The sequence below is a fragment of the Phasianus colchicus genome, chromosome 30, assembly GCF_987193195.1.
Source record: "Phasianus colchicus chromosome 30, bPhaCol1.hap1.1, whole genome shotgun sequence".
Classification (NCBI taxonomy): Eukaryota; Metazoa; Chordata; class Aves; order Galliformes; family Phasianidae; genus Phasianus; species Phasianus colchicus.
In genome coordinates this window covers 2,002,671-2,029,143 of record NC_143465.1, presented here as the reverse complement: position 1 = coordinate 2,029,143, position 26,473 = coordinate 2,002,671, and the positions used below count along the sequence as shown (strand labels likewise).

At 60.8% G+C, this 26,473-nt stretch overlaps 4 protein-coding genes across 10 annotated transcripts; all 4 read left to right on the top strand.

Moving 5' to 3' along the window:
- The first annotated feature begins 38 nt into the window (after positions 1-38).
- LOC116240848 (mucosal pentraxin-like) lies at positions 39-1,736 on the top strand. The gene is made up of 4 exons (XM_031611395.2): positions 39-248; positions 445-544; positions 623-792; positions 1,002-1,736. The coding sequence occupies exons 1-4, from the start codon at positions 182-184 to the stop codon at positions 1,595-1,597; spliced, it is 933 nt and encodes a 310-aa protein (XP_031467255.2). The 5' UTR covers positions 39-181; the 3' UTR covers positions 1,598-1,736.
- A 62-nt stretch (positions 1,737-1,798) lies between these two features.
- DUSP23 (dual specificity phosphatase 23) lies at positions 1,799-4,857 on the top strand. 7 transcript variants are annotated; one of them, XM_090127321.1, is made up of 5 exons: positions 2,242-2,455; positions 3,383-3,659; positions 4,020-4,201; positions 4,305-4,368; positions 4,660-4,857. In XM_090127321.1, the coding sequence occupies exons 2-4, from the start codon at positions 3,396-3,398 to the stop codon at positions 4,330-4,332; spliced, it is 474 nt and encodes a 157-aa protein (XP_089983447.1). In that variant the 5' UTR covers positions 2,242-2,455; positions 3,383-3,395; the 3' UTR covers positions 4,333-4,368; positions 4,660-4,857. The 7 variants fall into 7 exon arrangements, with proteins under 7 accessions (XP_089983448.1, XP_089983447.1, XP_089983446.1 ...); XM_090127320.1 differs by having other exon boundaries at positions 4,488-4,857; XM_090127322.1 differs by having other exon boundaries at positions 1,799-2,372; positions 3,564-3,659; positions 4,305-4,857.
- Positions 4,858-6,893: 2,036 nt separating this feature from the next.
- Positions 6,894-19,423, top strand: IGSF9 (immunoglobulin superfamily member 9). Its single transcript, XM_090127249.1, has 20 exons — positions 6,894-7,233; positions 7,321-7,506; positions 10,926-11,078; positions 11,321-11,472; positions 11,548-11,665; positions 11,751-11,892; positions 12,060-12,205; positions 12,282-12,424; positions 12,496-12,636; positions 12,722-12,838; positions 13,218-13,368; positions 13,467-13,590; positions 13,666-13,841; positions 14,492-14,742; positions 14,817-14,901; positions 16,416-16,586; positions 16,716-16,761; positions 16,997-18,046; positions 18,806-18,951; positions 19,061-19,423. The coding sequence occupies exons 1-20, from the start codon at positions 7,182-7,184 to the stop codon at positions 19,228-19,230; spliced, it is 3,720 nt and encodes a 1,239-aa protein (XP_089983375.1). The 5' UTR covers positions 6,894-7,181; the 3' UTR covers positions 19,231-19,423.
- Positions 19,424-21,598: 2,175 nt separating this feature from the next.
- Positions 21,599-26,174, top strand: LOC149914333 (transgelin-2-like). The gene is made up of 5 exons (XM_090127352.1): positions 21,599-21,751; positions 24,256-24,437; positions 25,244-25,418; positions 25,502-25,604; positions 25,690-26,174. Exons 2-5 carry the CDS (start codon positions 24,258-24,260, stop codon positions 25,829-25,831), a joined length of 600 nt encoding a protein of 199 aa, XP_089983478.1. The 5' UTR covers positions 21,599-21,751; positions 24,256-24,257; the 3' UTR covers positions 25,832-26,174.
- Positions 26,175-26,473: the final 299 nt, after the last annotated feature.

Here is a 26,473-nt window from a genome sequence, read left to right as displayed (position 1 = left end):
TGTCCCCACACTTCCTGCCCATTACCTGACATTACAAAAGCCACTCACCCGGTGTCACCGCAACAACACATGGGACAATGTCCTCACTGGGGAAAGTCAAGGGAGGAAGTCAGGTGGCAGTGCCCTCTTTCTGGGAAGTCCGCTGGAGTGGTGCCTCTGCCGCCATCACTGCAGTGGGGACATGGAGACAATGCGGTTCTACCTTCTCCTCTTCCTCATGGGGCTCTGCAGCCTCACTGTCCCAGACGGTAGGGGTGAAGGGTCCCATAGGGAGCAGATGGGGGGACAGATGGGGGGACACACAGGGTGGTGGCACTGAGCAACACAGCACAGCGGGGATACAACAGCAGACACCACAAAAAGGGACACGTGGGAACGTGGGGCTGTGAGGGGGGGTGGCAGGGTGATTATACCCCCCCACCCCAGCACCGTCCTTCTGTCCAGGTGCTGCAGCCAAACTGAGCGCCTGGATCCAAAGCTCCCCCCAAGTGCCCTCTATGTACCACAGCCTGGTGCTGAGCTGCAAGGTCACCGGGGACACCGGGTAAGGCAGCCCCCCCACCCTACAGCATGGCCACCCCACGGGCAACCCCACACCTGGGTGACACTGAGTCCCACATAGCCCCAAGGAGTTCGTGTGGGAGAAGAAAGGGATCCACGAACCGCTGCAGAGAGGCCCCAGTGATATCCTCCTCTTCCGCTTCCTAAATAAAACCCACCTGGGCATCTACACCTGCAAGGTCACCAGCCCCCAGGGCTCTGCCATGGCCACCTACAACCTCTGGACAGACGGTAAGAAGGGAACAATCTGTCCCCCCAGCTGTGCCCTCCTTCCTCCAGTTCTTCCTCACCACCCCGTGCCAACATCACTCAGGGTCACCAGCCCTCGTGTGACTGCACCTTGAGATGCTGGAAGCCACCCCTGGGCTAACAGTGGCCACTTCCAGATCTGGTGGTTTCCCTGTGTGAGGGACACTCGCTTTTTTTCTTATCTCTCCCAGACCTGAAGTACAAAGTCTTCGTGTTCCCTGAAGAGTCCAATGATTCCCATGTGCTGGTGCAGGCGCAGCCAGAGCACCCCCTGCTCAACTTCACCATGTGCCTGCGCTCCTACACCGACCTCACCCGGCCCCACAGCCTCTTCTCCTACGCCACCAAAGAGCAGGACAACGAGATCGTCCTCCTCAAATTCAATCCCACTGAGTACCGCTTCTACATCGGGGGGAAATACATCGCCTTCCGCATCCCTGAGAGCCACATGGAGTCAGAACACGTCTGTGTCACCTGGGAGTCACCCACTGGCATCGTGCGTTTCTGGCTGAACGGACGCCCGTGGCCACGCAAAGGGCTGCAGAAGGGCTATGAGGTGGGCAACGAGGCCGTGGTGATTCTGGGGCAGGAGCAGGACACCTTCGGGGGTGGTTTTGATGCTCAGCAGTCCTTCGTGGGGGAGATCTCCGACGTCTACATGTGGGACGTGGGGCTGAGCAACTCAGAAGTGAAAATGCTCAACTACATGGAACCCCAGGCCACCCCCATCTTCAGCTGGAGGAACTTCCCCTATAAGATTGAGGGTGAAGTGTACCTTGTGTACTAAGGCTCCTGGCCACTACTGCCACCATTTAATGTGTGCTCCCCCTCTTCCCCCCCTTCCCCCCCCCCCGCAGTCCCCTCTGCCTGACCTCCCTCCCCAGCACCCACATGGCAACAAATAAAAGAAGGAATGGGATCGACAAGCAGCAGCGGGCAGTGCTGGGTGGATTTTGTGGTGCTAGGGGGTGGGGGCTTTGGGTGAGGAGAACAACTCTGTGGGGTCCCCCATTGTGCTCCTCCATGGGGTCCCCCCTTGTCCCCCATCTTAAGAGCCCCCCCTTGACCCCTCCATGGGGTCCCCCCGTTGTCCCATCTGTGGGGTTCCTCCTTGTCCTCCTTCACGGAGTCCCCCCTTGTCCCCACTTTGGGGTCCCTCTTTGTCCCCATCTGTGGGGTCCCCCACTGTCCTCCTCCATGGGGTCTCCCCTTTTCCACCACCTTGGGATTCCCCCCCTTGTCCCCTCCATGGGGTCCTCCCTTGTCCCCCACTTTGGAGTCCCTCTTTCTCCCCCATCCATGGAGACCCCCCCTTGTCCCTCTCCTTGGGGCTGGGGAGGGGACAAAGCAAGGACAAAGGAGGAGTCCCGGTCTCCCGGTACCTCCAAGGGGTGCAGCCCCGCGCCCCGACACCCCCCGGGGAGGTGGAATGGAGGGAGGGGGGGGGGGGTTCGTCCCCGGTGCAACCCCGGAGCCCCACGGCCTCCGCCTCCCGATTCCGGCGCTGCGATCGATTCCGCCGTTCCCTGCAGCCCCGCTCCGCCCCCCCGCGGCCTTCCCCGGTACGGAGGAGAGAGAGCCCGGGGCAGGCGGGGGAGACCGAGGGGGGAGGGGCGGCCAGGCCGGGCCGGGGTCTCGGTTCGAGGTAGGCCGCAGGGCCGGGCCGGGGTCTCGGTTAGAGGTAGGCCGCAGGGCCGGGGTCTCGGTTCGAGGTAGGCCGCAGGGTCGGGCCGGGGTCTCGGTTCGAGGTAGGCCGCAGGGCCGGGGTCTCGGTTCGGTGTAGGCCGCAGGGTCGGGGTGTCTGGTCGAGGTAGGCCGCAGGGCCGGGGTCTCGGTTCGGGGTAGGCCGCAGGGTCGGGCCGGGGTCTCGGTTCGGGGTAGGCCGCAGGGCCGGGGTCTCTGGTCAAGGTAGGCCTCAGGGCCGGGGTCTCGGTTCGGGGTAGGCCGCAGGGCCGGGGTCTCTGGTCGAGGTAGGCCGCAGGGCCGGGGTCTCGGTTCGGGGTAGGCCGCAGGGCCGGGGTCTCTGGTCGAGGTAGGCCGCAGGGCCGGGGTCTCGGTTCGGGGTAGGCCGCAGGGCCGGGCCTGCCGAGTGCGGCCTATGGTGGGGGCGGGCCGGGAAGGGGTGGAGGGGGGAGCCCGGGGCGGCCGGAGGGAGGCCGGGTGGAAGCTGGGAGGGGCCGGGGGTGTCGGGGGAGGGATGGCCCAGGAGGGCTGTTGGGGCACGGGGTGTTGGGGAGTGGCTTGGGGGGGAGGGAGGGGGTCCAGGGCTTGGGTTGGGGGTGGTGGGGGCCTAAAAGGGGCTGGGCAGGAGGCCTGGGGGGGGTCTGGTTAGGGCTTGGGGGTTCTGGGCTGGGGAGGTACCCGGGGGGTATCAGGAAGCCTGGACTGGGGAGTCCTGAGGATTGTGGGGAGGGGTCTTAAGGAGAGCATGGGGTGGGATGTTGGGGTCTGGAGAGAAGTACAACCCAGGGGTCCTGACCCTGCGGTGTTGGGGGGTCCCATGGGCTTGGGGTATGGCACAGCCCTGCCTCTAGGCTGCATGGCAGCACCGTCCCACGTCCCCATCCCACAGGACCCTGCAGGCGATGGTGGAGCCCCCCAATTTCTCATGGGTGGCAGAGGGGAGGCTGGCAGGGCTGGGAATGCCACGAGAGCCGGGTCATTACCGTTTCCTGCTGGGCCGGGGCGTGAGGCATCTGGTGTCACTGTCTGAAAGGGCCCCCCCACATCACGGCTGCTGCCCCGCACTGCAGCTCCACCGATTCCGTGTGCCTGACTTCACCCCACCAACACCCGGACAGATCCAGAGCTTCCTGCAGCTGGTGGAGGAAGCCAACGGCCGTGGGGAGGTATGGACTGGGAGGTATTGGAGGGTGACAACAAGGGGGGTGGTAGAGGAGGTGATGCCAGGATAGGGGGTGATGTTGGGGTGGTTGGCACGAAGAGGGAGGTGGCACCGAGATGGAGGTGGCACCAAGATTTAGGTGATGCCAAGAGGTTGATGGTGGGGTAGTGCTGCCAGTATGGGATACGTGATTCCATAGTGGGTGACACCACAAGAAGGATGTCACTGTGAGAGTAGAGACATCAAGGGGGTGATGATGGGAGTGACACCAATATGGAGTGGGTGATGTCAGGGTGGGTGACAGCAGGATGGAGGTCACACCTAGAGGGAGGTGACGCCATAGGGTGCCCGTGTCACGGCGCAGGCGGTGGCTGTGCACTGCATGCTGGGGTACGGCCGGACGGGCACCATGCTGGCCTGCTACCTGGTGAAGACACAGAAAATGAGCGGCAGCGACGCCATCCGTGAGATCCGCAGGCTGCGGCCAGGCTCCATCGAGACACGGGAGCAGGAGCAAGCTGTCATGGAGTTCCACCAGCGCTTCGGGTACGTGCAGCCCCCTGGGAGGGGTCCCCGTGCCAACAGGGCCACGGCAGGCACAGCTGCAGGGCCAAGAGCCCAACTGAAACATGGATCTGCCTCATTGTAGTGCTGGAGAGGACAGCAGGGAGGTGTGACTGTGAGCAACTACAAGCAGCGCGTGCTAGATGGAGGTGAGATGTTCCCTGTGAAGCTTTGCCCATCCTGGTTGTGCCAATGTTTGTCTTGTTGCTATTAAAGGACTTCCTTCTGCTCCTCTCCACTTCTGTCTGGGGAACCAAATGGCAACCAGAGATCCCCACCTCCACCATGTCCCACCATTGCTCCACGTTGACCCGCTGCCATCCCCCAAGCCACGCTCCTCAGCCTTCATCCCAAGCATCACCGCTTGGAACCCAACATTGGCACCCCAAAATTGGGGATCCCGTGTCACAAGGCTCTGAGACTCAGCCTGCCATCCCCAGAGCTGGTCAACAGCCAACGCAGTGACGCAACACGGAGGGTAACAGCAGCGTCAGCTCCCCAGGGCCGTCCCGGGACGTGGATGCTTAAAGGGAAGCTTAGACGGAATTTAGGCATCTCCGTTCCAAAAGTCCAATCCTGAAAATCTCTTCTCAGCTGTTCCTAACCTTGGTGGCATTTAAATCCTAAGTGCAAGAAGCGTCACCGTCTCCATTCTTGGGTGCGTGGCACCGTGCCGGAGCGTGCGGTGCTCACTGGGTGCCAGCTCACCACCTGCACCCTGGGCTGGGGAGCCCTCACCTCCACCCAAACACCTCCACGTCTCCAATTATGATGGTGAAACCCCAAAATGCCATCATCTTCCACCAGAAACGTCCCACCATGGCGGTGGCACACAGTGGCTGGGGTCAGAGCTGGCATGGGTGGGAGGAGGTGGTTGTGGGGATGAGGACATCCCAAAGCGGTGCGGAGCAGCATTTGGTGGGGTCATCACCCCTACTTGGGGACTTGGAGACACGGTGTCCCCCATGGGTGCCACCATGGCTCTGAGGAAACCATGACACCACTTGGGGACGTGGGGACATCAGGGGATTCTCATGTGCCTGCACCCAAAACAGGACATGGGTGGCTGGGGGGGTGGGGAGGGGATGTCCCATATGGAGGATGTGGGGACATGGAAGGGGTCGGGGGCAGTGCAGAACGGTCCTAAGCCCGCGGAGTCGCAGCACTCACATGGGACTGGGAGATGCAGGAAAGCAGCTTAACAGCAGAATTATTTCCTTTAACTCCTCTTACTTTAGCTCTGTCCTTAATAATCTCCCGTGCTCTGGGGGCCGGGCCAGGCCGAGCTGATGGGGAGGGGGGACAGTGAGACCCTCAACCCAAGGAGGGGACAGGGATGGGGGTTTTGGCCCCAGCATCCCCACTGCAGTACTGTGGGGGTTGGCCATGCTGTGCCACCAATCCAGCATATACCCATGGGGGCCTGGTGGCACCATGGGGTCAGGACTGGGGGGTGTCCCCTCCCAGTGCCCCCAGCATCAGAGCCCCTAGCCTGGCTCACAGCCCAGCTCCGGCTCAGGGTTGTGGGATGGGGACAGGGCTCTGGTTGCTGTCCCCTCTGTGGGGACACAGCAGGGGATTAAAGGGGTGATGAACAGGGTGGGAGAGGGCAACCAGAGAGCAGCAGGGTGGGGGTTGTCACAGGGGTGTCGTGGGATGGCATTTGCATGGCATGGTATGGAACGGCATGGCATGGCATGGTTTGGAATCCTAGAGTCATAAAGTCATGGGATGTCCCCAGTTTTAAGGGACCCACAGAGATCATCCAGCCCAACTCTTGGCTCTGCATGAGACCACCGAAATTCAAACCCTGTGGTCGAATGGGTTGTCTGGCAGGCTTGGGATGGCATGACATGGCATGGTATGGGACAGCATGGCACAGGATGGGATGGGATAGGATGGCTTGATATGCCAAGACATGGCATGGCACCCTACCTCCTATGTCCCACCCTATGCCCTTTATTCCCACCCTATGCCCTTTATTCCTACCCCAAACCCCCTCTGTCCCATTCTATACCCTTTATTCCTATCCTCTACCCTTTATTCCCACCCTATACCCTTTATTCCCACCCCACACCCCCACTGTCCCACCCTATGCCTTTTATTCCCACCCTATACCCTTTATTCCCATCCTATGCCCTTTATTCCCACCCCAAACCCCCTCTGTCCCACTCTATACCCTTTATTCCTATCCTATGCCCTTTATTCCCTTCCCAAACCCCCACTGTCCCACCCTATGCCCTTTATTCCCACCCTATGCCCTTTATTCCCACCCTATACCCTTTATTCCCACCCTATGCCCTTTATGCCCACCCTATACTCTTCATTCCCACCCTATACCCTTCATTCCCATCCTATGCCCTTTATTCCCTTCCCAAACCCCCACTGTCCCACCCTATGCCCTTTATTCCCACCCTATGCCCTTCATTCCCACCCTATACCCTTCATTCCCACCCTATACCCTTCATTTCCACCCTATACCCTTCATTCCCACCCTATACCCTTCATTTCCACCCTATACCCTTCATTCCCATCCTATGCCCTTTATTCCCTTCCCAAACCCCCACTGTCCCACCCTATACCCTTCATTCCCACCCTATACCTTTCATTCCCATCCTATGCCCTTTACTCCCACCCCACCCCCCTCCCCCCTCAGAACTACACTTCCCATCACCCCTCGCGCCCCTCTCCCTCCTCCCCTCCCCACCATTGGCCTCCAGCAAGCTTCCGTTACCCCGGCAACAGCCAATCAGAAGCGCCTCAGCGCCTCGTGGGCGTGGCCAATCCGAGCCCCTCCCACCGCCGTTGCTTTGGCGGCGGAGCGGCGCGGTTCGGTTCGGCTTCGGTTCGGGCGATGAAGAACCGGAGGCTGTTCCCGATTCGGGGCCGCGGGGAACCCGGTGAAACCCTGCTGAGCTCCGGCGGCGGTACCTGGTGACCTGCGGGACGTTGGACCTGTGCTATGCGGTGGTGGCTCCGCGCGGCCTTCCTCAGCCTGCTCGCTGGGACCGACGGTACCGCATGGCCGGGCTGGGGGCCGTTCGGTTCGGTTCGGTTCGGTTCGGTTCGGGTTGTCAATTCTCTTTCCCGTCCCGGTGCAGGCAGCGGGCAGAGCGGGGCCGTGGTGGGTCGAGTCGGAGACAGCGCTGTGTTGGGTTGCGATCTGTTGGGAACCCAATCGAACCGACCGCCGCTTTACGTCATCGAGTGGCTCCGGGTCGGTTTCGTCCTCCCCATCTTCATCAAATTCGGCCTTTACTCACCGCGAGTGGATCCGGAGTACATCGGTGAGGGATCAGGAGGGGGGTGGGGGGCGGTGTGAAGGCGGCTGGGGGGTCGGGGGGGGGCACGGAGCCATTGGGTGCTGTGCCTGTGGGTTTTGGTCCCATTAGAGAACCCAAAGCCCTGAGCTCAGCCCCCTTTGGGTCGTGGCCCCATTGAAGACCCCAAAGCCCTGAGCTCAGCCCCCTTTGGGTCGTGGCCCCATTGAAGACCCCAAAGCCCTGAGCTCAGCCCCCTTTGGGTCGTGGCCCCATTGAAGACCCCAAAGCCCTGAGCTCAACCCCCTATGGGTCGTGGCCCCACTGAAGACCCCAAAGCCCTGAGCTCAGCCCCCTTTGGGTCGTGGCCCCACTGAAGACCCCAAAGCCCTCAGCTCAACCCCCTATGGGTCGTGGCCCCATTGAAGACCCCCGAGCTCAACTCCCTATGGGTCGTGGCCCCATTGAAGACCCCAAACCCCTGAGCTCAGCCCTCTGTGCATTGCAGCCCCATTGAAGGTCCTCAAGCCCTGAGCTCAGCCCCCTATGGGTTGTGACCCCACTGAAGATCCAAAATCCCTGAGTTCAACCTCCTAATGGCTCATGGTCCCATTGAAGGCTCTGACTCAACCCATTTTGGGTCGTGGCCCCATTGAAGACCCCAAACCCCTGAGCTCAATCCCCTATGGGTTGTAGCCCCATTGAAGACCTCAAACCCCTGAGCTGAAGCCCCTATGGGTTGTAGCCCCATTGAAGACCTCAAACCCCTGAGCTCAGCCTTCTGTGGGTCATGGCCCCACTGAATGCTCTGAACCCCTGAGCTCAGCCCTTCAATGGCCCCATTGAAGACCCCAACCCCTGAGCTTAGCCCCATTTGGGTTGTGGTCCCATTGAAGGCCCTGAGCTCAGCCCTCTGTGGGTTGTGGCCCCATTGAAGGCCCCCAACCCCTGAGCTCAACCCCTTTTGGGTTGTGGTCCCATTGAAGGCCCTCAGCCCCCTATGGGTTGTGGTCCCATTAAAGGCTCTGAACCCCTGAGCTCAGCCCCCTGTGGGTCGTGGCCCCATTGAAGTCCCACAGTCACTGAGTGTTGACCCCCATCATTCTCAGTCCCCAGTGGGTCACAGTCCCCATAAAGTCACTAAGATGCTTGGCTCTGTCCCCAGTGGGTCCTTATGAGCACTGGGTTCTGTCCCCTATAATTGTGGTCCCCATGAAGACCCCAAGCTGTATCCCCTATGGGTTGCAGTCACCAATGGAGGATCCAGAGCTCATGGTCTCCATCCTCTGTGAGTCACAGTCCCCTTCAAGGCTCTGACCTCTATGGGTTGTGGTCCCCATGAAGACCTGGACTCTGTACCCCATGGGTCATGGTTCCCATGAAGTCTCTGAGCCCTCTGGGTTCTGTCCCCAGTGGGTCACAGTTCCCCCCATGGGTCACAGTCCCCATAAAAGCCTGTCCTCTGTCCCCAGTGGGTCACAGTTTCCCCCCCATGGATCACAGTCCCCATGAAGGTCTGACCTCTATCCCCCATGGGTCACAATCCCCATAGCCTGTCCAGAGCCCATGGCTTCCATCCCCAATGTCTCAGTCCCCATGAAGGTCTGTCCTCTGTCCCCAGTGGGTCACAGTCCCCATAAAAGCCTGTCCTCTGGGTCACAGTCCCCATAAAAGCCTGTCCTCTGTCCCCAGTGGGTCACAGTCCCTATAAAGGTCTGTCCTCTATCCCCCATAGGTCATGGTCCCCAATGGCTCACAGTCCCCATGAAGGCTCTGAGCCCCTGCCCTCTGTCCCCAGTGGCTCACAGTCCCCATAAAGGTCTGCCCTCTGTCCCTAATGGCTCACAATCCCCACAGAGGCCCCGCTGCCCCGGGTGGCCCCGAGGTTGTGCGTGGGGCAGGGATTTGGCCCTTCAGCAGCTCAGCAGCGGCGCTGCCGGGATTTGGAGCCGTGGCGTGGGAGGGCCGATCCCACAAAGTGCTGGTGGTGACAAGGAACCCCCCTCACCCCCCCCCCCCTATTGACACTAACCCCTGTGGTGACAACACACCTGGTGACACCAGACTCTCTCCTTGGGGCCCCACAGCTCCGGTTACCTGCAGAGCTCAGGTTTCCCTGTGGGCAGGGAGTAGATGAGGCTCGGTCTGGTCCTTTGGCTTTGTCCCCAATGGTCCCCACTGTGTCACCAACTGGCTGCACCCAGGATTGACACTGGGGGGGTGAAGGTGGGGGGACAGCGAGCTCAGCCTGGCAGCCGATGCTCCAAACAGGTACAGCAGCTCCAGCATCACCCCTGGAGCCCCTCGTGTCACCTGGTGTCATCTGAGCCTTTTGGGGTCAAGAGTGGGCTGCAGCCAAAGCCCTTTGGAGGGGAAATGGGGTCATTTGCCCCCCGCCAACTGCCGCCATCCCCTGTGGAGTCCCCTGGCTGGGGTTGCTGGTCCCCATCGTGGTCACCGCATCCCCCCATGGCGGTGGTCGCTGTCCCCTTTGTGTCCCTTTGAATGGCGGTTGCCAGGGGATGCCGTTGGGGAGGGCAGCGGCGGTTTTGTTGGTTTTGTTATCAGTGGGGGAGGAGGAGGAGTTGGGGCCGGCGCTAGGGGGGAATTAGGGGCATCCCCTGCGCTCTGATCCGTGCCAAAGGGAGCTTTGTTTGGAGCCTGTTGTTCCCAGCACTCGGCTGTGGGGCTGCCCCACGCATCCCGGCGGGGCGATGCCCTCATTCCCATCCCTCCCACGGTCCCCATCACCTCCTGGGAAAAGCAAATTTGGGAGAGGCTGCGGGGAAGCCAAGGGCTGCATGTGGTGCGTGCTGGGTTTGAAACTGCATTCCCCAAACTGCCCTACCCGGTCCTGCTTCCTCCTCTTCCTCATCATCATCCTCGCCGGGCTCGTCTGGCCAGTGCACGTGGGGACCTCGGGGACAACAAACTCCCCCAGCAAAACTCATTTAATGGGAACCACCTGATAGAATGCTGCTCTGCCATATCACCCCCCCCCCCCCACGTGATGGCACATATGGGGCTGAGCAATGGGGTTTGGGGGTTCTGTGGTGCTGGGTGCACCCCGGCACTACTGAGCCAATATCGTGCCATGCGCCTGAGCCGATTACAGCTCTGATAATAGCACGGGGGATTAGGGGGCTGTGCTCGCTCTGCTTCTGCTCCTTCTCTTCCTCCTCATCCATGGGGACAGTTTGGGGTGAGCACCCCAAAACACGAGGGTGGCTCACATCGATGGGCTCAGTGGTACTCGGTGCCATGGGGCAGCACTCAGGGCTCTCCAGACCCCACAGCACGGCAGGGATGAAGAGTGCGGGGGTGGCTGGGGCTTAGCAGGGCTCCCGAGGGTGAGCAGCTCTGATGGAGGGGGGGTGTAGGTGGGTCTGGGGGGGGGGTGACACACGGCTGTCCCCAAGCAGTGCCATGTGCTTCTTGTCCTGCAGGTCGCGTGCGGATCGAGGAGGGCGCATCACTACGCATCGACCTGCTGCGTGCTGAGGACCAGGGTTGGTACGAGTGCCGTGTGCTTTTCCTCGACCGACCCAGCAACGACGCTGACTTCCAAAACGGGACCTGGATCCACCTCACTGTCAATGGTAGGGATGGGGTGGGGGTCCCGCTGCTCTGAGTTGGGTGTTGGGATCCCTTTGTCACCCCCATTCCCCGCATCTGGGGTGGCTGATTGTTGTGGTCCACCCTTTGTACCGCCCCATTCTGAGGGCAGCACTGCTCCCGTTGCCTCCTTTGCAGGACAGGATCCCGCTCCAGACCCCTCGCTCTCAGGGCTGGGGTCAAATCCTCTCTTTCCCCATGTCTGAGAGTGCGTTTTTCTTCCCAGCACCCCCAACCTTCTTGGTGACCCCCCCGGCGTTTGTGGAGGTGCGGGACCGCGATGCGCTGAGCCTCACCTGCATGGCCGTGGGCAACCCACAGCCCATCATCAGCTGGAAGAGGAGTGACCTGGCCTTGCAGAGCGGGGACACAGTGCAGGTGAGCTCAGCGTGACACCAACTTGGGGGTGGGGCTCCCCATCCCACATTGTCCCACCTATTGGTGACGTTGCAGGTGAGGAACGGGACGCTGAGCATCGCCGCGGTGGAGCGCACCAGTGCAGGCACCTACACATGCCATGCATCCAGCAAGGAGGGCACCATCACCCACACCACCCGTGTGCTTGTGCAGGGTGAGTCCCTGGGGCCACCTCAGGGGGGAGGGTCCCCTCCTCAGTTGTCCCACCCCCAACCCTCATGGTCCTCTCTGCTTTGCAGGGCCGCCCGTTATCGTGGTGCCACCGCAGAATGTCACCGTTAATATCTCCCAAGATGCCTTCCTGGCATGCCAGGCTGAGGCATACCCAGGAAACCTCACCTACACCTGGTTCCAGGGCAACAGCAATGTCTTCCATCTCAGGTACGCCGGGGAGGCACCGCTGTGGCTGTGGGCTCATGGTGGATGGAGGCAACAGGACTTTGCCCACAGCAAGCGCGGATCTGGGCACCTTTGGGTGTGATGGTGTGTGACAAGGGGGCTTCTCCCATCCTTGCTGCGTTTTCTTCCACCCCTTCATCCCCTTATAGCCACCTCCAGGCACGGGTACGCATCCTGGTGGATGGGAGCCTCCTGCTCCAGCGAACCACCCCAGATGATGCAGGCAAATACACCTGCATTGCCAGCAACGGGCTGTGGAAGCCGCCTTCAGCCTCAGCCTTCATCACAGTGCTGTGTAAGAGCCTTGGGGTGCTCTGTGGAGCTGCCATGGGGTCCCTGGCACCTTCCCAACACCCCTCTCGTCCCCACAGACCCAGCACAGGTGACAACCATGCTGCCAGAGACCCACCTGCCCAAGGGAATGCGAGGCATCATCCGGTGCCCCACCAGAGCCAACCCCCCTCTGCTCTCCGTCAGCTGGACACGGGATGGACGCCCGTTGGAGCTGGGCAAGGTAGGGCTGTGTGCACCCACCCCACAGCATCCCAGTGCCCCTTTGGCTTCACCCTCCTTCCCTTCTCCCAGTTCCCAGGGTGGTCCACGAGACCTGATGGTTCCATCATCATCGCCACGGGGAATGATGATGCTCTAGGGGTGTACACCTGCACCCCCTACAACAGCTACGGCACCGCCGGTGCGTCCCGACCCACCCGTGTCCTGCTGAAGGTGAGGATGAGGAGTGGGGATGTCACCACAGCCCCATCCTGCTGTGTGTTGTCACCATCCCCAGTGCCACGTGTGGCTCTTCCAGGATCCCCCCACCTTCACGGTGCGTCCCAAGGAGGAGTATTTCCAGGAGGTGGGCAGGGAGCTGGTGATCCCCTGCATGGCCCACGGGGACCCACCACCCACCATCACCTGGGGGAAGGTATGGGAGCCCACCTGGGAGGTCAGCCTGGCTTTTGTCCTGCTGGGACATCATCTCTGGGATGAGGGGGGGGATGAAGGTGATGGGGAAGGGGAGATGGTCGGGATGGGGTTGATGGGTGTGGAGGTGAGGGGGATGGAGATGGGGTGAGGATAGAGATGGGATAATGAGTGAGAGATGGGGGTAGAATGGGGATGAGAGAGGGGATGGGACAGAGAATGGGGAATGGGGATGGGACGGAGAATGGGGAATGGGGATGGGACGGAGAATGGGGAATGGGGATGGGACGGAGAATGGGGAATGGGGATGGGGATGGAAATGGTAGTGGAGGTAGGGTTGGGATGGGACAGTCACCACCATCAATATTCCTGCCATGCAGGTGGGCAGTGCAGGGCAGATTGGTGCCCAGGTGGATGGGAACAGCAGCCTCATCTTCCACCCACTCATCAAGGAGCAGCACGGGGTGTGGGAATGCACGGCCACCAACGCAGTGGCCAGTGTCAGCACTGCCACCACAGTCCACGTGCTGGGTGAGTGGGGCAGGCATCATCTGCAAGTGCAGGTGGGGCAGAATGGGTGTGCTTCAGTGGTCCAACCTACGTGGTCTTCTCTCAACCTTCATCCCCAGGAACCAGTCCTCACGCCGTCACCAACGTCTCCGTGCTCCCACTCCTGTTGGCAGCCAACATCTCCTGGGAGCCAGGCTTTGATGGAGGCTACTTTCAAAGGTTCAGCGTTTGGTACACACCGCTGTGAGTCCCTTTCTGGTGACACCAACTGTCCCCTCCCATCCCTCAGCCGTGACTCAGGGCTCTGTGTCCCCACAGGGTGAAGCACCCACCCCGTGCCCACCACGATTGGGTGTCGCTGGCGGTGCCTCCAGGAGCTCAGCACCTCTTGGTGGAGAATTTGCAGCCAGACACGAGCTACCAGTTCAGCGTGCTGGCTCAGAACAAGCTGGGCAGTGGTCCCTTCAGCCAGATCGTCACCTCCGTGCCCAGGGGTGAGAGCAGAGTACATAACTCCCCTCAAAGCTCACCTAAAAGATGGCAAGCCCCCTATTTTTTCCGCATCCAGGTCTGGGACCCCCAGTACAGGAAGGATGTGGAGCTCTTAGGGTGGGTCCAGAGGAGGGCCACTGAGATGGTCAGAGGGCCACTGAGATGGTCAGAGGGCCACTGAGATGATCAGAAGGCTGGAATACCTCTCCTATGAGGAAAGGTTGAGAGAACTGGGCTTGTTTAGCTTAGAGAAGAGAAGGCTCCATGGAGACCTCATTGTGGCCTTCCAGTACTTGAAGGGAGCATATAAACAGGAGGGGGAATGGCTGTTTACGAGGTGGATAGTGATGGGACAAGGGGAAATGGTTTTAAACTGAGACAGGGGAGGTTTAGGTTGGATATTAGGAGGAAGTTTTTCACCCAGAGGGTGGTGATGCACTGGAACAGGTTGCCCAAGGAGGTTGTGGATGCCCCATCCCTGCAGGCATTCAAGGCCAGGCTGGATGTGGCTCTGGGCAGCCTGGTCTGCTGGTTGGTGACCCTGCACATAACAGGGTGTTGAAACCAGATGATCATTGTGGTCCTTTTCAACCCAAGCCATTCTGTTATTCAATGATTTTCACCCCGTTCTTGCCCACTCTTTTCTCCCCAGGCTTCCCAGTGACCACAGTGCCTCCGGAGCCACCGGCCATCACCGTGCACATCCTCCTGTCCCCACCTCAGGCTCTGAGTGCCAACCAGACAGCACGAGGAGTCCTACTACGTTGGCAGCCCCCAGAGCAGCTCTCGGTGCCGCTGAGCGGTTACGCCTTGGAGCTGCGGCAGGACCGGGGTGGTTGGGAGGTGCTGGAACGCTCCATCCCCAGCACGGAGAGCCAGGTGTTGGTGCCAGGGCTCATCAAGGTGAGGATCTGCGTGGTGGTGAGGTGGGGGGTGCAGTAAATGAGGAATGGTGGTGATCTTTGCCCCCCTCCCAGGACGCCTTCTATGAGTTCCGCCTGGTGGCCTTTGCTGGCAGCTACATCAGCGACCCCAGCAACACAGTGAACGTCTCTACAGCAGGTGAGGGCTGCAGCCACCCCCCTGTCCCCAACCAGGAGGGAGAAATAAAGAATGATGGAATGTTTTGGATGGGAAAAGACTTCCAAGGTCATTTAGTTACAACCGCCGTGCTGTAGGCAGGGACATCTCCCATTAGATCAGGTTGCTCAAAGCCCCATCCAGCTTGGGTTTGAATGCCTCCAATGGAGTGGTTGCGTTGGAAAGATCCTTACAGATCCTAGAGACATGGAACAGTTGGGTTGAGTTGAAAAGCTCCTTACAGATCTTAGAGATGTGTAGTGATTGGGTTGGACTGGGTTGGAAAGGTCCTTACAGATTCCAAAGACATGGAATGGTTGGGTTGGAAAGGTCCTCTCAGTTCCCAGACAAATGGAATGGTTGGGTTGGCTTGGAAAAGTCCGTACAGATCCCAACGATATGGAACAATTGGGTTGGAAAGGTCCTTACAGATCAGAGAGGCATGGAACAGTTGGGTTGGATTGGGTTGGAAAGGTTCTTACAGATCCCAGAGACATGGAACAGTTGGGTTGAATTGTGTTGGAAAGGTCCTCTCAGTTCCCAGACACATGGAATGGTTGGGTTGGGTTGGAAAAGTCCGTACAGATCCCAGAGATATGGAACAGTTGGGTTGGAAAGGTCCTTACAGATCAGAGAGGCATGGAACAGTTGGGTTGGATTGGGTTGGAAAGGTTCTTACAGATCCCAGAGACATGGAACAGTTGGGTTGGGTTGGAAAGGTCCTTACAGATCAGAGAGGCATGGAACAGCTGGGTTGGATTGGGTTGGAAAGGTCCTTACAGATCCCAGAGACATAAAATGACCAGATTGGGTTGGAAAGGTCCTTACAGATCCCAGAGACATGGAACAGTTGGGTTGGATTGGGTTGGAAAGGTCTCTCAGTTCCCAGACAAATTGAATGGTTGGGTTGGGTTGGAAAGGTCCTTACAGATCGGAGAGATGTGGAACAGTTGAGTTGGATTGTGTTGGAAAGGTCCTCTCAGTTCCCAGGTGCATGGAATGGTTGAGTTAGGTTGGAAAGGTCCTTACAGATCCCAGAGATATGGAATAATTGGGTTGGAAAGGTCCTAACTCACGAAATCACTCAATTGTTCTTTATTTTTACAAACCTACGTGCCGTTAGAGACAGGCACAGTAATTCCAATGAAAAGCTTTTAGCAAAGCACAAACCTCCTTAAAAACACTCATGGGAAGAGAGGCCGTGCTCTGTGCCACTCATTGATTCTACCACTTAAAAAGGGAACGCTGTGGGTGCACAACTGTGGCACTTTGTAAGACATTGCAGCGGCCCTACGTGAGCAGTTTGGTCGGCAGGGTCTTTGCGTGCAATGAGCACAACTTGAGTCCTTGCATTCCCACGGGTTGAGATTTCCTCCCAGCCTGCAGCCCCACACCTTCCTTGTTTTTATTGGGCATCCAAGGGAGCACCCAAACTTTTGCCATCCCCGCTGCGGTGCCGGGTGGTGCTGACCCAACCCATCTCCCACCCAATACAGGGATGGAGGTGTACCCATCCCGCACGCAGCTCCCTGAGCTGCTCCCACAGCCTGTGCTGGCCGGGGTGATTGGTGGAATCTGCTTCCTCAGCGTGGCCATCATCTTCAGCACCACGGCCGCCTGCATCATGAACCGACGGCGCGCCGCGCGCATCCGGAAACGACAGCGAGGTAATGAACCCCATTGAGGTGTGGGGAGGGGGATTTAAAGGGAAAGGGGGTCCGTGGGGCTGTGTGTGCACCGCTGTCATCTCATCACTGTGTGTCATCCCCCCCCGTTGTGTTCTCATGGCCTTCCAGATCCACCGCTTGTCTTCTCCCCCAGCAAGAAGCTCCCAGCTGCTCAGTAAGTCGTGCCCCACATCTCACTGCGCTCTCCCCCCCCCATCATCGTTGGGTTTGGGGCAGGGAATTGAGCTCGGGGTACCACCCATGGATGCTCTGCTTTCTGCTTTTTGGAGTTTTGCTTAAAGAAAGCAGACGGCGTGCAGCACCCATTGGAATCCCTACTGTGAGCCCCCCCCCAAATAACGGGGAGGCAATCGGATGCTCCAACTGAAGCGATTCTCTTCTCCTTCCAGCCCTTCTCACACCTCTGATAGCCCACCCAGCACAGCCAAGCTAAAGCTGCATCCCTCTCCGTGCCCCAGCCTACGCCGGGCTCTGTTATGGGGTGAGAAGGCAGGCACCAGCCTGGGGCTGAGCATCGCTGGGGGGTCCGGTGCTGGATACACCCTCTATGAGAGCCACGTTGGGGAGCACGTCCCACTGGAGCGCATCCGCCGCGGCCCCGACGGCCGCTTCGTGGTGGAGACCACCGAAAGGACCCCCCCACAACAGGACCCCCCCTCTGCACATCGCCAGGAAACGGAGCCTATCTGGCACAAGGAGGTGGCGTTACGTCCTCGCCCCCCCCGAAATCCCCCAGTGCCCTCTGGCCGCCGTCGGGGTCGATATTTCGGATACGGCAGCAGCAGCCCTGTGGATGAAGATGCTGCCCTGTGCATCCTCGATGTCAGCCCTGTGGCCTCTCCTGCCACTCTGCCTTACAGCCCTGACCCTCCCAGTACCCGTTGGGACTCACTGCCCCCCCAGGGCACCCCCCCAGACTCCAACACCCCGCAGCGGACTGCGTCCCCCCCACCCCAAAGCAGCATCCTGCAGTACCTCAGCCTGCCCTTCTTCAAGGAGATGTGCGTGGATGGCGACTGGCCCCCGACTGAGGAACCACAGCAGCCCCCCACACCCCCCCAGCAGCAGCCCGAGGAGGGGCAGGACTGCATGGATCCATGTGCCAAGCTCCCGTCGGCCCCCACCCTCCTACAGCCCCCCAAGGTGCCACTGGGCCCCATTAAAGCCTCGCTGCCTGGTCCCCCCGTATGGTCGACCCCCCCGGAACCGACCCGCCGTGGCCCTTCTATTGATAAGACTGAAAGTAGGGAGGTGCCCCCCCCTGAGAAACTGCCTCGGGGCAGCCTGACCAGCCAAAGCAGTGGCCGTGGCAGTGCATCCTTCCTGAGACCCCCCTCACTCACACCATCCCTGGGGGGACCCGGACCTGGAACCCCCCCAGGGGATGGGGGCAGCTGGAAGGTGGACACCGAGCCAGTCCCCATTGTGGGGGGGAAAAGGTGAGGATGGGGGACAACAGGGGGGGTGATGGTGGCGTTTGGGGACAGGGGGATGTGGTGACATTTGGATGGGAACAGTGGTGACACTTGGGGATGGGAATGATGGTGACATGGGGTGATGGTGGCACTTAGGGACAGGGGGACATGGTGATACTTGGGGATGGGAGCAATGGGAATGATGGTGGCAGTTGGGATGGGGGCAGTGGTGACAGTTGTGCTTGGGGACAAGGGGATGATGGTGACATTTGGGTGTTGGGACAGGGACAAAGGGATGCCAAATGGGTACTGAGCATGGGGACAGGGACATGGTGACACCTGGGGACGGGGGGACATGGTGACACTAGGGCATGGGGTTGGGAATGAAGGTGACACTTTGGGGGCTGAGGGGTATGGTGACATTTGGGGACGGGATGGGGACAGTGCTGACACTTGGGAATGGGAATGATGGTGACATGGGGTGATGGTGGCACTTGGGGACAGGGGCACATGGTGATACTTGAGGATGGGGTTGGGGGCAGTGGGAATGATGGTGACACTTGTGGGATGGGATGGGGGCAGTGGTGACACTTGGGGACAGGGCATTATGGTGACACATGGGGATGGGGACAATGGGAATGACGGTGGTGCATTGGGGATGGGGACGTGGTGACACTTAAGCATGGGGACTGCGGTGATGCTTGGGCACGGAGGATGGGGACAATGGTGGCAGATGGGGATGGGGACCAGGAGGTGCCCCTTCCTTCCCGTCTGTCCCCACAGGAGGGACACATCTGTGGACGAGAGCTACGAATGGGACACGGAGGTGACATTGGCCACCGACCTTCTGGCTGCCCTGCAGCTGTACCGCCCAGCAGAGCCCCCCCAGCCCCTCTCCACCATCACCTTGCGGGACCTGGAGCATCAAAGTGAGTTTGTCCCCAACCACGGGGACGCCATCGGGTCCCCATAAATCGGGGGAAGGGGAGAGGAGGGGAGGGGGGGGGGGGGGGTCAAAATGTGCTGCTCTCCCTGCAGAGCCCAGTTCCACTCCGGTGACTTCGGTGGCTGCGGAGGCGTTGGTGGCAATGGGGGGACCCCCCCAGCACGGGCAGCACAGGGAGGGGGCACAGCAACGGCGGAGGCAGCGGCCTGGGGGGGGTCGGGGGGGCTGCGGTGAGCGCTGGGAGCTGGCCACGCTGCTCTAAGAACCCCATAGGGCTCTAAAGGATGGAGGGGGGGGGGGGCGGGGGGGTCGTCATCATCCCTTCGTCGTCACCCCCCCCACTCAGTGCTTTAGGGGTGGGGGGGTGACCCCCTCCCCCTTTCAGGGTCCCCCTGTGTGGGGTGGGGGGGGCGGAATAAAGAGATGTGATGGCAGAGATGGCACTGTGCTCTCCCCCCCCCCATCCCCAAAGTGCCCTCCTCCCCCCCCCCCCCATCCTGTTGGCAGCAAAGTCCTCCACCCCATGCGTCCCCCCCCATCCCATAACACACTGGGGTCTGCCCCCCCCCCTCCATCCCCATCACCCTCTCCTGCTACTTTCCATCCTCAGACCCCCCCACCCCAATCATTCCTTCCACCCCCATTCCCATTGTCCCCTATATCAGTCCCCCAACCCCCCCCATTACCCCCCCCCCTCCCCATCACCTCTCATCACCCCATCACACTCTATTAACCCCCATCCCCTTGGTCCCCTCCATCCCCATCACCCCATCACCCCCCCATCCCCATCCTGCCCCTCTTATACCCCATTGCCCCCCCCATCCCCCCTCCCCATACTCCCCACCATCAGACCCCCTCCATCCCTATTTCCCCCCCATTCCCATCACTCCACCTCCCTCTACCCTGTGGCCCCCATCCTCCCCCTCTCTCCCTCCCTATATTCTCTTCCCCCCCCCCCCCGAATCTGTAGGGCCACCCATTCCCCCCCCCAAATGCTCGCTGCCCCGGGCAGGGCGGGGGTGGAGGGGCGTGGTCAGAGCGTGTTGGGGGGCGTGGCTTGCGAGGATGTGGGCGTGGTCTGCGCGCCGCGTGCCCTTATATGGTCAAAGCGCGGGAGCGCGTCACGGTGGGCGGGGCTACGGAACGCGTGACGTCAGCGCTGCGCTCGGGGGGTTCCGGGGGTCACCCAGGGAGGTCAGGGGGGGTCACTATGGAGCGATGACCCCAATGTGTCCCCGTGTCACCTCCCCACGTGGCAGCACACTTCTTTATCCCCCCCTTTTGTCACCCCTCCATATCACCTCCTCCCCATATCACCCCCCCCCCAATGTCACCCCCAGTTTTTGTCCCCCCCCATGTCCCCCCACCCCCACGTGTCCCCCCCTGCCACTCACCCTCCCCCCATGCCATCTATATCCATCCCCTACCTCATCTCACCCTGGGGTTGCTGACCCCCCCCCACCCCCCCAGGGACTTTTAACCCCCTCCTCACTGCTCTGTGTCCCCCCCGCACGCCACTGTAACCCCACCATGTCACCGTCCCGTCCCCCCCACAATCACCCCCAACTTTGCCACCCCCCCCCCCCCTAATTGTCACCCTCATCCTATGGGGGTCACCGCGTGCCTCTTCCTGCCCCTGTCCCCTCCCCCCCCCCCAGCACCGGAAACCCCCCGGGGAACGCGGGGGGAGGGGGGGGGATCCCCAGGGGACGCCCGCCTCCAAAAGAGGACCCAGCCACGTGGCACCTCTGGGTGTCACCAAATTGGGGGTGACACCTCAGGGTCGATCCCCAGCGTGCCACCATCCGTGAGATCAGGGGTGGCACTGGGGTTGAGTAGGGGGGGGGGGAGTTTTGAAGGGGGGGGGGGGGAGGGGTTGGGGACGCGGGGACAACGATCCGGAGGCGGCGGTGGCCTCGTGCCGAGGTTGTGTTTGTTGTTTTGCTGCCGTTCCCCATAGAGACGGCGCTTGGGCGGCTGCCACCGGCTCTCCCCACCCATGGGGACACCGCCAGGGTTGGGGACATTGCGGCTTTGCACCCCCCCCCCCACGTAAACTACCCCCCCCACCCCCAGTAGGCTGTGACACCATCACTGCCACCACAGCTCTGCCATCAGAGCCACCCCATCCCCACCACGACCCACAACCACTGCTGGTCCCCCCACCTCCATCACAGCCCCCCCCCCCCGCACGGCCATCACATCTACTGTGTCCTCATCCACCCCAAGCCCCATCCCCATCACAGCCACCCCCCCCCATGGCCATCACAGCCATCGTGTCCCTATCCCCCCCCCCCATCACAGCCATTGTGTCCCAAACACCCCCACCCCAACCCTCCCATCCCTTCCCCCCCCAGTCCCCCTTATCACCCCTATCCCCACCATTACCCAAATCGCATCCCCTCCATCCTCACCACGGGCCACCAACCCACCCCCCCCATTCCCCCCCCTTCAGCCACTCCATTGTCACCTCGGCCACCCCAGCCCCCCCCCAACCCCCATTGGCACCACGTCCCCATCACGTTCACTTTATCCCAATTCACTTTATCCCAACCATCGCCCATCGCACCCCCATATCTTATCGTTCCCCCCCCCCCCCTCCCCAAAGTGCCCCCCCGTCCCATCGGGGCGGTGCGGTTCTCCCCAGTCCCAGCGGTTCGGGTCCGCCCCGGGGTCGGGCGGTGCCGTTGCCGCCCCTCCGCGGTGACATCAGCCGTGAAAAGGGCGCGGGCGGCGGCATCCGCCACTCCGGGACCGCACCGGGACCGGGATCGGAACCGCAGGTACCGAACGGGGCGGGGGGCACCGACCGGGGGGTGGGAGCGGGGTGGGTACCGGGAGAGATGGAGGTGGGCACGAAGGAGGGGTTTGTATGTATTGGGGGGGGGGGGTGTAGGCACCGGGATGGGGTCTCCGGCTCGGGGTCTTCAGCTCGGGGGTCTCCGTTCAGCCTCCGTTGTTCTGGTCCATAACGGCGGTTCCGAGCTGGCCCGGAGCCGCTGCGGGGTAACGGCACCGCGCACCGCGCCCAGGAACGGCAACGGGAGCGGAGCTGGGTGCGGCTTCCGGCCCCGCAGCCCTGGCCGGAGGGGGGGGGGGGAGAGTGGGGGGCGAGCGGCTGTCGGAGCGCTGCTGAACCCCCCCACCCCCATGTCCTGGGGGTCCTTTCATGGTCCATCCGAGGGTCCTCACCGTGTCCCGCGTGGGGACCGCGTGCGCTCTTTGCGCACCACCTGGGGGTCGCCTCCCCATTTGGGTCCGTCCGTCCGTCCCCCGTCGTCCCCCCTCCTCGTGGTGGTTCTGTGCGCGCTGGGTCGGCTCACGCCCCCTCCTCATTACCCCCTCCTCATTACCCCCTCCTCAGTATCTGTGTCCTCTGGGACCCGCCCCCCTCCCCACCCACCCCTCTCTACCCCCCAGCATGGCAGTGTCCTCATCGATTTTGGGCACCACCAGACCGTGGGGTGGAAATGGGGGTCTGCAATGACACCGACCTCCCCCCTACTCACCCACCCCCCGAATCCAGACAGCTTTGTTCCCCACCCATTGGCTTCAGGCCCCGGGGAGCACCTTAAAACCCCCTCTCCCCCCCCCCCCCTCTGTGATGGCACTGGGAGCCCCAGTGAGACTTTGGGTGCCATTGGTGGCATTTGGGTGATTTCCAGTTTGGAGTGTTTTCAAGGTTTTGGGGCAAACTGGTGAGGTTGGGATGACCTCGAGGTTGGGGTACCTCAGTGGCATTGGTGGAACTGTGGTGCCCCAGTGATATTGGGATGACCGTGATGGCATTAAGGTGGTGTTGGGGTGACCTCGGTGGCATTGGGGTGCGTTAATGGTGTTGGGGTGACCCTGGTGGTGTTGGGACGCCTTGGTGACATTGGGGTGACCTCAAAGCATTGGGGTATCTTGATGGTATTGGGTTAACCTCAAGGTTGGGGTGACCCCAAGATATTGAGGTACTTTGTTGGCATTGGGGTGACCCAATGATGTGGGGTGACCTCAAGGTATTGGGGTGAACCCAGTGACGTTGGGATGCCCAAGTGACACTGGGGTTCCTTGGTGGCATCGGGGTGACCTCAAGGTTGGGGCACTTCGGTGACATTGGGGTCCCCCACATCTGGGGTTGTACAATGGGGTCCAGGCTCAGCCCAGCCATATTTCCCCCCTCTAAGAGGACCTTTGGGGGGAGCAGTGCAGAATGCATAACCCCATATGCCCATCGAATGGCTGTAGGGTATTGGGAGCACCCCAATATGGGCAGCATTGGGATGCTGTCACCCAGCCCTGGGGACCACCAGGCTCTGCACCCCATAGTGCCCTGTAGGATGGGAGTCAGGCACCGTTCCTGGGGCGTGTGGGGCTGTTGGGGTTTGTGGTGTGGGGCTCCCAGGGCAGCTCCCGGATCTGGCTCCGATCCCATACAAACGGGTGCAGTTTTGCAAACATTCAGTGAGCAGCTGCCAAAAAAATCTGAGCCAACACAATGGGGGAACTGGGGGAACCAAGCTGGGGCTTGAGGTGGGTTGGTTTGGGGTTAGGGTTTAGGGTTGGGGGGTTTGGTTTAGGGTTGAGGGTTGGGATTTAGGTTTGGGGTTGGTGGTTCAGTTTAGGGCTGGGGTTTGGGATTGGGTTTTCGGGGTTAGAGTTGGTGGTTGAGGTTTAAGTTTGGTGTTTGGGGCTTGGGATGGAGTTTGGGGTTGGGTGGGCATGGAGTGGTGCTGCTATTGGGATGGCAATGTGGGGGGACCCCAAGGGGACCTTTGGAAGGGGTTGGTGGTTGAGGTTTAGGTTGGAAGTTTAGGGTTGGGTGGGCACGTGGTGGGGTGCCACCATTGGCATGGCAACGTGGGGGGACCCCAAGGGGACCTTTGGATGGGGTTGGGGTTGAGTGGGCACACGGTGGGGTGCCACCATTGGCATGGCAACGTGGGGGGACCCCAAGGGGACCTTTGGATGGGGTTGGGGTTGGGTGGGCACATGGTGGGGTGCCACCATTGGAATGGCAACATGGGGGGACCCCAAGGAGACCTTTGGATGGGTTTGGTGGTTGGGGTTTAGGGTTGGGGTTGGGTTGGCACACGGTGTGGTGCCACCATTGGGATGGTAAAGCGTGGGGACACCAAGGAGGGGCTGTGCACCCCATTGCTGTCACCACGGCACCGGGCAGGAAGCAGGGAGCGCCTGGCATGGGCGATAAGGTCCAGACAGACATCCCAGGGGAAGGGCAGTGCCAGGAGGTGTCACCACATCCCTAAGGGAGGATGAGTGACACAGAATGTCCCCACAGGCATGGCAAACCGGGGACCATCGTATGGGCTGAGCCGGGAGGTGCAGCAAAAGATCGACCGTCAGTACGACCCCGAGCTGGAGCAGCTTTTGGTGCGCTGGATGGTGGGGCAGTGCGGTGAGGACATCCTCCAACCCACGCCTGGACGTGATGGATTTCAGCAGTGGCTCAAGGATGGCACCGTGAGTCCTTGATGGGAACGTGGGGACTGTAGGGGGGGGGGTCGTGGTGTCCCCTCGGTTGATATTGGGGTGGTCGTGGTGCCACCACATTGGGGTGGTTCCCTTACCTGATGTTGTGGTGCCATCAGATTGAGGTGGTCATGGTGACCCCTTATCTCACGTTGGGGTCATCGTGGTGCCATCATATTGGAGTGGTCTTGGTGATCCCTTATCCGACCTTGGGGTCATCATGGTGCCATTGCCTTGGGGAGGTCACAGTGTCCCCTCTCTTGATGTTGGGGTGGTCATGGTGCTACCATATTGAGGTGGTCCTGGTGTCCTCTTACCTGATGTTGGGGTCATCATGGTGCCACCATATTGAGGTAGTTTGGGTGTCCCCTCACCTAACATCAGGGTCATCATGGTGTCATCATATTGGGGGTGGTCATGGTGTCCCCTGACCTGACATTAGGGTCATCATGGTGTCATCATATTGGGGTGGTCATGGTGTCCCCTCACCCAACATTGGGGTTATCATGGTGCTACCAGACTGGAGAGGTTATGGTGCCCCATATTGAGGTGGTCCTGGTGTCCCCTCACCTAACATTGGGGTCATCATGGTGCCATCATATTGGGGCAGTCACGGTGACTCCTTATCTGACATTGGGGTCGTCATGGTGCCATTGCTTTGGGGTGCTCCTGGTGTCCCCTCACTTGATGTTGGGCTCATTATGCTGCCACCACATTGGAGAGGTCGTGGTATCACCACGTTGGGGTGATCTTGGTGCCACCATGACCCTATTTTTTGTCACCACTGATGCCACCAGGTCCTGTGCCGCCTCATCAACAGCCTCTATCCTCGAGGCCAAGCACCGGTGGCCAAAATCCAGGCATCTACCATGGCCTTCAAGCAGATGGAGCAGATCTCCCAGTTCCTGCAGGCAGCTGAGCGTTACGGCATCGCCGCCACCGACATCTTCCAGACGGTGGATCTGTGGGAAGGTGAGGGCTGGGGACGATGGGGTGACACCCAAATGTCCCCAAAGTGGGGTGTGGGGTGGTGACACCACGTTGGCACCACGCAGGGAAGAACATGGCGTGCGTGCAGAGGACGCTGATGAACCTGGGCAGCTTGGCGGTGGCCAAAGGCGATGGGCTCTTCGTGGGAGACCCCAACTGGTTCCCTAAGTAGGTGATGGGGGTCTTGGGGGTTGGGGTAATAATGGTGCTGGTGGGGGGTGATGTGGGTTGATTCCCATGGTGGTGGCCGTAGGAAATCACAGGAGAACCGCCGCGTCTTCTCGGAGGATAAACTGAAGGAGGGGCAGAGCGTCATCGGGCTGCAGATGGGCACCAACCGTGGTGCCTCGCAGGCGGGCATGACCGGGTATGGGATGCCCCGACAGATCCTCTGAACGGCCCCAAAACACTCCCCCCCCACCCCAACCCCAAAGCTTCCATGGGGCTTGGGGGGGGGGGGGGAGGGGTTGGGGTCCCCAAAGCGCATCGCTCTTCCCCGTGGACCCACCCCCATGGACCAACCTATGGACCCCTCCATGGACCAACAGGGGCTGTGCCCACACAGCAGGACCAAAATCTGTGGTTTTTTTTTTTATAATAATTATATTGTCTCCGTGTCCCAACCCCCCCCCCTCTCCTTGTCATCCCAACACCGCTGTGCCTTGGGGGGGCCGTGCTGGGGAGAGCCCCCCACCCCCCCAGTGGCTCTCGCCCCAATAAATGGCCCCTTCTTGTTTACATGGACTGAGAGTGGTTGGGGGATAGAGGGGGGGGATGGGGGGTGTCCCCACAAGCATGGGGCCTAATGGCTTTTGGGGTAGGTAAGAGGCAACAGGGGGTCTGGGTGTGGGGTGGGGGCACTCACTCCATGGGTGGGGGGGTCTGGTGGTATGAGGGGAGGGGGGAGGAAACCCCATCTCCACCCCAAGGGATCCTAGCAGAAGGTGGGGGCAGCCCTGGGCTTCGAATGTGGAGGTGGGTGAGCACGTGGGGGGGCGTGGCTAACAGGAAGGGGGCGGGGCTAGGACAAAGGGGCG